At 38.0% G+C, this 13974-nt stretch overlaps 1 protein-coding gene across 2 annotated transcripts; it reads right to left on the bottom strand.

The window, feature by feature from the left end:
* Window positions 1-275: 275 nt before the first annotated feature.
* Window positions 276-10479, bottom strand: LOC111334983 (glycine receptor subunit alpha-2). 2 transcript variants are annotated; one of them, XM_022940798.2, is made up of 10 exons: window positions 10092-10479; window positions 9712-9954; window positions 7291-7372; window positions 6795-6865; window positions 5624-5697; window positions 4195-4415; window positions 3268-3350; window positions 2848-2976; window positions 1633-1982; window positions 276-1238 (listed from the first exon to the last, which is right to left on the bottom strand). In XM_022940798.2, the coding sequence occupies exons 2-10, from the start codon at window positions 9722-9724 to the stop codon at window positions 933-935; spliced, it is 1329 nt and encodes a 442-aa protein (XP_022796533.2). In that variant the 5' UTR covers window positions 9725-9954; window positions 10092-10479; the 3' UTR covers window positions 276-932. The 2 variants fall into 2 exon arrangements, with proteins under 2 accessions (XP_022796533.2, XP_088616225.1); XM_088760099.1 differs by having other exon boundaries at window positions 10366-10477.
* Window positions 10480-13974: the final 3495 nt, after the last annotated feature.

Raw genomic sequence — 13974 nt, 5'->3', positions numbered from 1 at the left:
CTTTACGTATGATGCACGATCCTTCGCAGTAGATAGCGCTATTTATGCAATAGCGAAAATCACAAAATGAGTGATCTGTTGACTTGAATTAGTGTATCATATTTGGTAGACTGAAAAACGAGGTGGAATTAATTCATGGTGCCAAGCAGAGCCTCTATGAGTCATTCATTGTGATTTCTGGTTGGTAGTTATCAAAATAGACCTAGAAAGGAAGCAGCAAGTACGGAAAAAAACCTATTTACTCACGGTAAAATTGAAAACACAACGAACGGCAATAAAGGTGTGTTTTTTTTTTAATTTGAAAGATGGGTAAGTGACTATTTCTTGCCAAAAACCTGCTCACCGGCTTGAGAAGGAAAACATTATCAGCGTATTTCGTCTTCATTCAAACTAAGCTTGACACTTTTTCATAGCTTTGAAATACAATGAAATGCATTACCATTTGTTAACGAGTTTATTTTCCTTACTGGTTCTTTTGCGAAACGTTTACTTTGTGAACGTCATTGCAAAATGCAACTATCCGGCAGCCACATTTACATGTCTCTTTGGGCAAGTTTGTTTACTGCATGTACCTATCTTTACGGTCCTTATTGAGCAATGTGTTGACCAGTAAAGCTTCTCTTCCGTCTAACGCCATTAAAAATCTGGTGATAGGAACTTACTTTGAAGATTTCTTCATTTGACAGTTAGATTTGTAAATGGAAAACAAAACACTTCGCGTAAAACCTAAATGCTTCGGCTCGTGTGCTTGTTACATTGATTTCGAAGTGCATGCTTTTCGGCCAGGTAAACGAATGCGAAATTAATGCATTGAAAAAAAAATTGATTCGGCATACAGTTGAAACAAAACAAGCATATTCACGTTGCATCCATTAACCGTCACCTGATTCGCTGGTGTGGCTGGTTTTTCTTTTACTTATGTCCTGCGATGCTTACTCAAGTTTCTTTCCAGGTAGGGCATACACAGCCCAATACACAATGTTATAAATCACAAAAAACACTGGAAACAAAAATCGAGACGCCTGATCAACGCGATCAGCGGCCGTTGTCTTGTAACTGCTGTCAATCAAATATCTGGCCAGTCTATCATCTCTCACGTTTCCGTCCTTTTTTTCTGGAGAGCACAGCCGGTGAGCTTTTCCATTGATATGTATTTCTTTGTTTCCATTAACGCTATTTTCTAGCGGAGGCAGCGTTAACTCACTGATAACCATCGTTGAAAGAGGAATTGAACTCAACTGCAAAATAAGGAAAAAAAAAAAAAAAAAAAAAAAAAAAAACCAGGGAAGGTTTTTGAGTTACTGACAAAAGTTTTCAAACCCTGAGAACAGTTTTGCCATCAACGAGTGGCAGAGTTGTACATTTGTCCCTGGGTTGACATAGGAAGAGGTCGTTATTATTGCAATTCCCATCTTTCAGTTCAGAAATCTGCACCATAACCAAAGGTACCACCTGTACGTATCTCACAGTCTATGCACGTTTTCAATCAATTTTGAACTGAAGCACCCTAAATTATCTGTTGCTTAATGTAAAAATATTTTTCGTTCTTTTTTCAGTACGTCCTTTCCAACGCAAACACAGATACTAACGTTTTAACAAAAAGAACGCATAATCAGTTGGCAGGACAGGTACCTTATATTTCGAGTTATCCTTGTTTTCGCCAGACCTCAAGGTAAGTATAAACACGACCATACACTCAATTAGCGACAGAAACACAAACGTGAACGACACCAGCAAGTACCAGTCTAAAGCTTTTGGGTAACTGACTCGAGGCATGGTTGCATTAAGAGAGCCAAGAAGGAACATGATTGTTAGAATCGTGGTGATCCCTAAAGCCATTCTGTCCCCCATTTCTTTCTTGTCCATCCAAAACACTATCCAGCTCAGTGCCACTACAAAAACGTCTGGAAGATACACTTGAATTATGTAATAACCGACTCGTCGCTCAAATATAAACTTGACTGTAACCGTCGAGAAATTACCTGTTCGAAATAAAAATTAAAACAGGTTGAAGCGTAAGTCCATCATAAGTAATCCATATTTTATACTTTATACTTTTTTAGATTTGACGACGCGCGAAATGTCAACTTTGAACCCTTTACGGTGATCAATTTACATTTATTTATAAACTCATTTGATAAAACCAGATGATTTTTAAAGAATACTACACATCAAACTGTTTTACCGATTTAGATAACGAGTATACCATTTGCTAAGTCATTAACGCGACTCTTTTTTTATTTCATGCGCTTCTCAAGTTTTATCACGGAAAAACTTTGCGACCCACGATTAGTCATTTCTTGAACCTCCTTAGATTTTTTAAAACGTAAGGGATCTAAAAATAGCATAATTAAAAGAAATAAATAACTTCGGACTAAGCCTGGAAATTTGCATGATTTATTTTTCGAGGATTGTTTTCGATCCGCCAAAAGAAGCTTCCGAAAATTAAAAGAAAGCGAAAGAAAACGCCGCAAAAATTAACTACTTAAAGTCAAAATAGAAATATCACACCGAATTGTTTATCGATTACTTATAAACCGACAGATACTTGATAACGATACTTACTTTCCAGACTAATAACTCTGCTGTTAGAACAGAAATTTGCAAAAGTTTTTTCCCGCTTACCAAAAAAATATCACGCATTCGTAAAAATGCAAAGCAAAGTCTTGACACTGCGCGATACACGAGACATCTAGTTTAATGGCTTTATCATCTTTTTTCTGTATCGATCAATTGACGCAGTTAATGCAAAACACAAGGAAGCAGTTTTTTGGGAAGGAAGGAAGGAAACAGAGATGTTGTTACGCTCGTAGAATCGAACAGTCCAGCACTTAAACTGATGCTTACCAACGCTATACTCGTCTATGCCCGAGGAGAGTTTGTTGCCTTTGTACTCAAACTGAGCCATTTCGTTATTTCCTACAGAAACACCTGCAGGTCCCCATTCAAAGTGAATATGATCTGTACTGTATCCATCTGCAGGATAAAGAATAGGCAGAACATTCTAATATCAGCCGTTTAACTCTCGGAATTGATCAACCTGTAACTTCTCCTTGTAGTTTTAACATTCTAAACAAGACAGGTGATGAGAATGCACAAGTACATCGGCCTTCGTATATTTTCTTAATTTATAACCAAATTCTCCTCAATTGATTTAAAAGGACATTTTTAATAGTTGGAAGAGGGAATTCCTTTTTAGATTCAGCGATTTCAAGGTATGAGCCATCCTTTCTAATGATCACAGCGTAAAACTTAAGATTTACTTACAGCTTCCGAATTTCAGACAGCAGTTTTGGGAATCCAGAGGAAAATTTCGCAAATTCATGTCGCAAGAGGCTAGCAACGTCACTCTGAATAAAAAGTGTAAGAAAAAAGTTTCTACTGTTAGGTGATGAACGTATGACCGTGTTGACCGAGTTATTTACTGACTGACAGACAGACACACAACCAGACTGACTGACTGATAGGTTGGTTGGTCGACTGACTGATTGCTTGAGCGACTGACAGACTGACTTAATGAATGAATAAAGGCTGAGAGTTTCGAAAGAAACTGTTTGGGGCTGCGTCGGTGGGAGTAGCGAAATAGTTTGGATATATCAACAAAGTTGAAATGGTAAATTGGCCACCGTAACGATTACAATTGCTGACGTTTCGAGCGTTAGCCCTTCGTCGGAGCCCTTCGCTCCGACGAAGGGCCAACGCTCGAAACGTCAGCTTTTGTAATCGTTACCGTGGCCAATTTACCATTTCAACTTTGTTGATATATCCAAATTATGACTTAATGAATGACCGTCGGATCGACTCAATCACTGACCATTAAACAATTGACTAACTGGTGGATCGACATAACTGCGTGGCTGACTGATCGACGGACTGGATAACTGAGTGACAGACTGACTGACCGTAATACCGACTAAATTCAGTTCTGACTATTTAACAATTGATTTATTGGCGGATCGACATAGCATAGGCTGACTGACTGACGGACTTAGTGCCTGACTGAATAATTGAATGACTGACTGACTGACGACTGACTGGCTGATTGACGGATTAGTGAGTGACCGACGGACTTAGTGACTAACTGATTGACGGAGTTAGTGACTGACTGGATGAATGATTGACTGACTTACTCACTGTCTTATTAACTTAGGCGTTAAGCAGAGGAAAGTAAAGAATTGTCTCACTTTTACACACCCTTTGCTGTACAAGACGTCTCCGCTGGGATCAACAGATATTCTGCTGTGCAGTTGTGTATCTAACATCATCATATTTGACTCCCGGGCGTTATAACAATAGGGATCTGGTACCCAGATGTTGTCGATATCAGCTCCGCTTATGGTAAGCGTGTAATTAAGTCTTCCAGCTAGGCGTGAGTCTTTCCATCGTTGGCGAAAGTAACCGTATATTAAATACTCCTGTTCACGAAAGGAAAGAAAAATAAAGGCTATGAAAATAGCGATAAGCAAAGAAACAGTTCATTAAGTTGTCATTCAAGGACCCACCATTTATCGCCTGAGAAAGAGGGAGGATGGGTAGGGGAAGAGGGGGAATGAGGGGGTAGGGGAACAGGGGAATGAGGGGGTAGGGGAAGGGGGAGTAAGGGGTAGAGGAAGGGGGAATGAGGGGGTAGGGGAAGGGGGAATGAGGGGATAGGGAAGGGGGAATAAGGGGGTTGGGGAAGGGGGAATGAGGGGGTCGGAGAGTTCTGGTTGTGTCACAATAAAATTTACCTAATTCTCCTTGAGGCTTTGTGATATTGTAATGATCAACAACAACAACAACAACTTAATTCACCCTTACTCTTGAGAAGGTTAAATTAACATCGAATAAGAATTAGAACTAAGAGGGTGCTGGCTTCCTAAAATAACTAGAAGGTTAATAATGCTAGGAAGCCAAATTACATAGAATGGATTACAATATTAGGGTCGGGACACACACACACACACATACATATACACACACACACAGAATTAAACTAAAAATAATTATGAATAAACGAAATTTACAAGTCATAGAAAAAATATTATTATTTATATATGTGTATATTAGAAATGAAATCCTGAGCAATTATAATAAAAGAAAAAAGCGTAGAGCAATGAGCAATGAGCTCTCTCATTGAGTGAAAGTCACTTTTCTATAGTCCTTCCTATAAACTCTGTGAGAGACAACTGATCCCCTCTGTTCCTCCTGTAAACAATGTGATCCTAAAAAATCCTCCGACCCTCGCCTCTCCCCTATTCACACCCTTTAGATGATAACTAGTGTCCAGTTCCTAATACCTAACTCTAGGGGAGTGGGCAGTGTATCACGATGAAGAAGTCCTGCACTCACACCGCTCTAGTGTTTGCGCGTGTGCCAAGTTGATCTGTTATCATGAACTATCGTTCTGCGAAGTTTCCCTTAAGACTCTCCCCCTACCTTCCACTGGGAATGTACAATGCTCATTGGTATGTCCTGTTAGTCTATTAGACTTAGAGAGATAAGTATATGCATTTAAGTCCAATTTACATCTCTTAACAACACAATTTTTGATACTATCACACTATCAACCTTTTTTTAACCAAATTTGGTTAACCAAAGTCTCCGATAAACAGAGAATAATCTAGTGGTTTTGTTAACCTACCATATTGGCCTCTTTGATGTTTCCAAAAGCCTCCACATATAAGTCAACAGAAACAGTTAAAGGTTTCCCTTCGTCTAAAAAAAAAAAAGCCAAAAAATTAAACTCAATAGGAACTTTTAATTATTAGGGGCCACTTAGAACTTTTGCCGGGCCACTCAGTAGAGGCCATTTTAGGACTTAGGCCACTGGTAACGGTTCGTTGATTTTAGCCACTAGTGGCAGTTTGAGCATTTTGGCCACTAGTGGTAGTTTGGCTAGAGTAGCCGTCTGGCCATTTTAGCTCAGTGGCAGTTTGGCCATTTTGGTCATTTGAGGCAGTTTGATCGTTTTGACCACAAGTGGCAGTTTCAGCATTTTGGCCAATAGTGGCAGTTTAACGGTTTTAGCCACTAGTGGCCGTTCGGCCATTTTTGCCACTAGTAGCTGTTCGGAATTTTTCGCCACTATTGCCCTTTCGGCCATTTTGTGACGGTTGGGCCATTTTAACCGCTAGTGGCGGTTTGGTCATTCTGGCCACTATTGGTAGTTTGGCCATTTTGGCCACTAGTGGCAGTTTGCCATTTTAGCCAATAGTAGCGGTTTGGTCATTTTCGCCGCAAGTGACATTTTGGTCATTTTGGCCACTAGTGGCTGTTTGGACATTTTGGCCACTAGTGGCCGTTTGGCCGACTCGACCACTAGTGGCAGTTTGGCAAATTTGGCCACAGGTGGCAGTTTGGTTATCTTGGCCACAAGTGGCAGTTTGGTCATTTTGGCCACTAGTGGCTGTTTGGCTATCTCGGCCACTAGTGGGAGTTGGTTATTTTGGTCACTAGTGGCGGTTCTGTTATTTTTGGCACTGGTGGCTCTTTGGTCATTTTGGCCATTAGTGGCAGTTTTGTCATTTTGGCCACTAGTGGCAGTTTGGTCATTCTGGGCACAAGTGGCAGTTTGTTCATTTTGGCCACTAGTAGGTGTTTGGCCATTTTGGCCACTAGTGGCCGTTAGGCCGACTCGACCACTAATGACAGTTTGGCCGTTTTGGCCACATGTGGCATTTGGTCATTTTGGCCTCAAGTGGTAGTTTGGTCAGTTTGGCCACTAGTGGCTGTTTGGTTATTTTGGCGACCAGTGGCAGTTTGGCGATTTTGGCCAAAATAAATTGAAAAACTACTTATGCAAGCCAACTTACCGAAATTAGGTCTTATCGCTTTGTCGTATCCGGTAAAAAACTTAGTAAGCAGATTGCTTTCACAGAGGACCCTGGAAAAAATTTCATATAGTAACATTTACCATAGAAAAGATGATATAAAGATAACAATAATTATAAAAGTAATAATGATGTCAAGATAGAAGGTGGTGAAGTATATTGGCGCATTTTATTCTTAGTTGTAATTTTTCTTGCTGATATGAAATTGATTGTTCTTTGGAGTTTAAAGGGCAGGGGCTGAAGATAGCTTTTTAACTTCTAATCCTGGCCGCCGTGTCAATATTTAAAGCCTGTCTTATGCAATTTCAATGTGCAAGTGTCTTATAAAGCGAAAATGATCGTTATGTACTGAAGGGTTTACGCCACGATTTATTATTATTCTTCATTTATTGATGTTTCGTTACTTTCTTAAGAAAATTTATTCAACATATATCACAATGCGGCGTTGTCTCTATACTCATGATGAATCATCGTTTACCTTCCAGGGTTTGTGAGAAGAAGAAACAATAAGACACTAGAACTTGAGTAACGAATCCTCGTGCGGAAAGCTTTCATCATTGCTAAAATTCAAACAGAGAGGTCAGTTTTAGTTGAGTTTTAACATATTAGTTCGCATTAGCTATAGCCCTCATGCATACGTTCGCACAGACGTAACTTGTGCTTCTTGTTAGAATCAAGATATCCGAAGGTTCGCTTAACTGATGGCTAAACAGTATTTTTCCAATTTTGGGGAGTGCATCTGTATTATTGGTAAACAACATAATTGTGTCCACCTTGCTGATTTCAGCTCTTAAAGAATGCTTGGCTTCCCAGACAAGCAGACATATGTTACATAAATATAAAAAATGAACGAAATTAATTTGAAATATTTAGAGAAGCCAATCTTATTTGTGTGTCCTTAACTGTGGTTGTCTAAGTATGTAAGATCAGGAAAATAATAACTGGTGATCAATCTTTTCCTAAATCTTATTGACGTCATCAAGACCGGCATATTGCAGATCCATCCTCACTACCCATTACACTTTACCACTCACCCTACCCCCAACGTCCCCATATGACCTCAAATCGAACATTACTTACGAAAATTGTTTGTCATTGTGCATTAAAATCATTAAGAAGTCAACACAAGAACTTGCGAACATAGTTATTTCGAGGAAAGCATGATAACACTGTCCAGAATTGTGCGGTTGTGTGTGTCTCCTTTTCGCTATTACGTACCTTTCGCTTTTGTGTTCGGCGTTAGCATACAGTAAACAAGAGAAAGAGAAGAAGGTTCATTTTTGTTTGAGTGAGATAGGAAATTCTGAGAGCTTTTCAGTTACAGAGAAAGTCAAGATATTCTTGGCAGCCTATGTTTTTAACGGCAGAATCTTTATAGACACCTCACTCGACAAAACGTCGTCTCTAGAATTGGATAGATGATTAGATGTTATCTGTTTTGTTTTTACAAGAAACTGAAACACAAAAACCCCAATGACTCAAGAAGCTGACTGTTATTTTCACTTCACACTGACAGCAAGGAGGTAGAAATAAAATAAATGTTTGAAATTTTAATAACCTCGATTAAGTGATGGATGGTGTTGCACTTGACATTTCGAATTCTTTGTTGTTACGTAATTGTCGAAGTGATGAAGAAAATGAAAATTTTTATATTCAATTTGGTACTGTATGGTTCTATCGAGACTGTAATCTAACGCTCCCTCAATTCAGCACAATTTTGAGCTCAGGCGAACAGTTTTCGTATTTTTTTTCTTTTTTTGTCTCTGGAGAATGCCATAGAACCTATTGATTATTTTATCAATTTTCTATCGAATTTGGCTAAATTTCACGTTTATCGAGTATCTGGGTCATTTCATCGTTCTAATTTTCATGAATTTAAAAAAATCCATATCTTGCTTTAGGCGTAAAAACTAAACAAAAACAAACGTGATTAACGCCTGATTCTTTCCTGACTTTTAATTAAATTTTCCATAAAGAAAGATTACATTTTTTGGCCGTATAGCAACACAAGCAAACAAAGATTTATGAATCTAAAATTTTCAGTTTTCAGAATAAATGCTCAGAGCTAATTAAGGCAAAAATGTGGAAAGTCTTTCCGATTGCATACATGTTAAACATGGTTGTTCAAAGTAATTTAATAAAACGGATCATTTGATAAAAAAGATAAAAGCGGTAGAACTAGAGAAGTTAAGCTTTCATTTGAAATTTCCTCCTACACTCGAGCCGATAATAAAAGATTTTGCCTGGAAAATTTTGACAAAAATAAATAAAACAAAACAAACCAAAACGCACGCTTTTGAAAACAATAATTTAGACATGCTTTGATTAGCAAATTGAAAACAGAATTATTCTTTCCTTAACCGATTTTCAACATTTCATATTTCGCTTAGGTCAACAGAGCCCTCGATAACTGAGGTTATGCTGAACAATTGCAAGTAAGATAAACAACGTAACGATTTGGCAAATCTTCACCCCAGAGAATACATCATTTGAGTTACATCTAGAGCAAATTGGGTCCCACTGAAAATATTAATTGGCCGTTAATTCGCACGAACATATCAGTTTACAAGCAAGAGCAGCAAGAGTTCTTCCTGTTCTTGAATGATAAACCAGATCATTGCAATGTTTTAGGAAATATTTGGCAAAGTTATTATGCTCGAATGGCGAAATGGAATTCCTCTAAAAAAAAAAAAAAAAAAATGGTGACACGAGCTGTGTGTTTCGTTAGTTTCCACGAAATATACCCCATAAGATTCTAAGTTATACACAAAGCCTTTCTAGATGACCTCATTACATTTTAAAATATCTCGTTCGCAAGTTGAAGAGATTTTGGAGGACTGACTGAATGACTGACTGACTCAGTAAGAGTCACAATTGAAAATTATCAGTCGTTACTTACCAAAGTATATCATCAAGTTTCTTCCCTATACTACTCGATCTGTCCAGTTTACGTCGTCAATCTTTCTGTTGCATGTGCGTGGTTGTTTGCGACAGTATTTGCAGCTCTGTTTTTAATATCTCTGAAGGCACCGTTTAAAATTCCTGGTCTGGTTTTAGCTGTTTTATCTTCTCAATCCAGCGGTTGGCATTGAATTTCCTTGCGGTGGACAAAGTATCCCTTCTTTAATCCGACACGAAACACCTTCAAAATGATTTCGAGCAGTTAAATCTTTAAGAAGGTTTCTTAATCCTCTTATGTAAACATATACTGACACTACAAACTGCTTCAGAGACATTTTTGTTTTAAATACTAACATAAACAACGGATTCTATTATTACCCTTGATTTTTTCCGTTGCTGACAGCTATGGGTCAAGTGTTACAAATTTTAGTTCAAAACCGAAATATTATTTCATTTTTCCTTTGTGGAAGTGAAAAAATGTTGAATTATTAGGTAAGAGGTTACAAAATCCGACTAAGTGTATTATTTATTAATATAAAGTTAGACTTAAGTTTTCATATTTCGTCAAAATAAAGTACCAAATTGCGTCAACTGATTTCATATATATTTTCAGCTAGACTGAAAATCGCCCAATTTCCTGTCAGTGTAATACCCGAAGATACTGCTTTTCTTGTAAATCAAGTTGCTCATGAGCTGTCTGTCTGTCGAAGCCAAACTGCAAACTGCAAACGCCGATATAATGGTTGTGAAAAACTTAGCCGTTCTTGTCGTGGTCGTACGTAAGTTTTATTATGTTGCTGCCTAATGAATCACGCTATGCAGTTCAAGGGGTGCGTAAATACGATAATAAATCATGGTTAAATAGTTTATTTCAAAGGAACATGTATATGTCGTGCTTTCAAATTTGGTTTCTAAATTCAAAACAGACTTAGCTCACCAAAAAAACTTCAATTATCACTTTTCCTTTCTCCATGTTCCTATAGGTCGGGAAAAAAAAGGTATACATTTTCAGCGTTTGGTGAAGTTTTATCGTTTAGCTTTGATCAAGACTGGTTGTAGCGCTTAAATATGACATCAACATTTACAAACGCTTAGTTTATCGTCTTAACTAGGGGTCCATAGTGTCTATAGTTGATTTTAGGTTCTTTCCAATTAGTTCTGGAGGCGTTTGGGATGATAAACAATTAACCAGCATGTTCCACTGAGAAACAACAAAAAGTAAACAAATATATAGAAAAATAGATAGATACATCATTTTCCAAATAAATAATGATCAGTTTTGAATGTCAGGTTCAGAAATCAATGAATTCTATATTATAATTCAAGTTAGGGTGTATAGACAAACGACTACAAGCAAACTTAAGCATGCTTCAGCCCTTTGGCTCCCAGTGATTATCATGTAGCATCTCCCCAGAACAACCATACACCATCCAGCAAACAGGTAATGAGAATACTCAAACTTATCAGGGTAAAAGTTGTCACCTTAATCCAACATCAAATTCCCGTATCTGGTTTACTCGAAAATGAGCAGTAGCTAGAAGGGAGAATTAAAAGTCAGATCTTGAGAGTTGAACGGGTCAACTGAACTGAACATGAAAAGGATATATTGAAAGATAAAATGTGAAAGAAAAAAAAAAAAAAACAATTAATGTGAATGCTAGGAGAGGTGAACAGTGTCTCGTGAAAATAATACAGAGGGAAAGAAAAACTCGCTTATAAAATGAATTTTAATTACAAGTCTATAACATATATCTCAAAAGTTTTAAACATGTTTATTGCTTAATGGGGAGCTCACAACATTCAAAGGAAACCTGCGTGAGCTTTTCTACAATCTATCAGCGCAGTCAATATTTTCAATTTTAGTGGCAGATTATCCCTAATGAAGAAGAGATGCTAAGAAAAGCCTTATTATCTGGGGTGAACAAGATAGTGTCTCTTGTTAACCCCACATGATTTGGCTTTTCGTGCATCAGGTGCACTCAAGTGTCCATGATTTTGTAATGAAGTAGGCAATGTAATGAAGAAGAAGTAAGAATTGTTCATTGTGAAATATAATAGATCTTAGATCGAGGTAGCCGGTTGCTGTCTACGTGCTTTTTTACTGTGGGCTATTTTGTAGTCTGCGTAAACATCTCTAATCGGATTGCTCTCTCCACCCTGGTTTAATATGGCGGTCAATTGTTTGTTCGCATGATTTCTGATCGTTTAGCAATTTTTGTCATATTTCGAAAAATATATTTCATTTTTCGAGTACATTGAATAGTTTTCTCTCCATGTGAGTTCTCTCTGAGTGACACGACTTGCACCTATGGAGTACAATTTCGGTATTGCGAGGCAGAAGTCAGAATTACGAGAGGAACTTTATAGATAAGGATCATTGTGCTTATTTTACTTCCCTTGAGGTGGGTACGAACAATGTGGGCGTGCGTGACTTCTAGAGTACCGATTATCAAACAAGCATTTTTGGTATGGAAAATTAATAGGAAATCGTCATGAAAAATTGAAGAACATGAACTCGACGTCACACGGGAACTCCTACATGGCTGAGTGACAGGAACACGTTCTTAAGGTTACCGTGCACCTTCAGGGGTGTCTCCCGTGCAAGCGATGTAGCGCGTCCGGTTTAAACTGTAGATATCTAAGCCCCATATCAAATTAAAGCTTATAGGACTGGCTATCAGACTATACGAAAAATTAAAAAAAAAATTTAATTGTCGAATTTTTCACGGCTTCTAAGCTACAAGAGAAAGGGAATTTGATCGATTGCTCTCAAATTTTGACAGTAGCTAATTTTACATATAAACAAAAAAAGATGTCTCCAAATTTTTTGTTTCTAAATACTTTTTTTTTTCAAGAGCGATTTTTGTACGATCAATCCACAATTTTTTTAATCCTATTTCAAAGATGTTCTATGACTTTTCACTGAAATTGAATATAGCAAATCGCGGATACGTTTTTTAGCGCTTTGGCCCCGGAAACGAAGGAACGCATTAAGTAAGCGAAAAACAAAATTCGCTTTGACATGTAACGTTCAAAAGGTGATTCGGTCGCATACGGTGGTCCGTAAGGGACATCAAAACCCAACCGTTTATTTTGAGATATATTCGTAACTGTTTTCAATGATTTTTTTGTTGCTGGTTTTTTTTTCTCAAAAACCATTTTTTTCTCTCTTTTTTTTTTTTTAACTCAGGTTTCATTCAAAACCCAGTTTTTTTTTTCCAAAACCCAGGGTTTTTTTTTCCAAAACCCACTTTTTTTATAACTGTAACCCCAGATTTTATTTTCCTAAAGTCAGGTTTGTTTTTTTTGTTTGTTTGTTTTTTTTTTTTACCAAAACCCAGGTATTTTTCCCAAAACTCAAAGTTTTGTTCTAAGTTTGACTGTCAATGTCATACTTTACTGCTGGACGAATGCGGACTCATTAAAAAATAAACAAGATGGCCGCAACAATCAAGGTGGTTCTATCTCTTTTCTGTTTCATTCTATGGCTTTCACGTAGAGTAGGCATGATGCCTAGGTACCTGCCTGTGACATCGACAAATTCTGACCGCAACTGTCTTATATTGAGAGGTACTTTAATCTTGGATTGGATTACTCACAAATCTTAACCTTTCTTCTTCTCGTACACGGAATACGACTCAGTATTCGACAGCTGAAGAGGATTCTCTTCTCATTGGGGTTATGAAGAAGAAAAAATCACAGCGATCTGCAAGTGGTCATTGCTGTGATTAAAAAAGAGCCCGAAGGATCTGATAGTTTGATTGGATAGCGGCAGATGCATCAAAGACTTCGAGTTGACGATGGCTTGGTGGTTAGCAGAGAGACAGTTCGGCTTGCAATGAAACGCCTCCACCCTGGAGGAGTGAAAACGCTACATCGCTGCAACGTTGACATCTCCAGTGCCTCTGCCACCGAGTTCCTTAACACAGTCTAGGTAGTAACGTGCCAAGATTCGAAGATTATTATTTGATGAACCGACCTCGAGCCATTGTATACGTGGGCTGTAGCCATCTACAGCTCCATGAATGCTAAAACCGAAAGGCTTTGATTTGTCGTAGCCGTCTAAATGCCATATAGAATTAGGTCCTTTGGCAAAGTATGTCCTTATTTTTAACTTGTGCCGTGATCGCCTTTCAACTCCTCCAGGGTCGAGGTGTTTCATTGCAAGCCGAACTGTCTCTCTGCTGGTTGAAAGTACCTCTAAATATTAGACAGTTGCGGTCAGAATTTGTCGATGTCACAGGCAGGTACCTAGGCATCA

The sequence above is a fragment of the Stylophora pistillata genome, chromosome 5, assembly GCF_964205215.1.
Source record: "Stylophora pistillata chromosome 5, jaStyPist1.2, whole genome shotgun sequence".
Classification (NCBI taxonomy): Eukaryota; Metazoa; Cnidaria; class Anthozoa; order Scleractinia; family Pocilloporidae; genus Stylophora; species Stylophora pistillata.
Note: the sequence above shows the minus strand (reverse complement) of the source record. Positions and strands in the feature narration are given on the sequence as shown.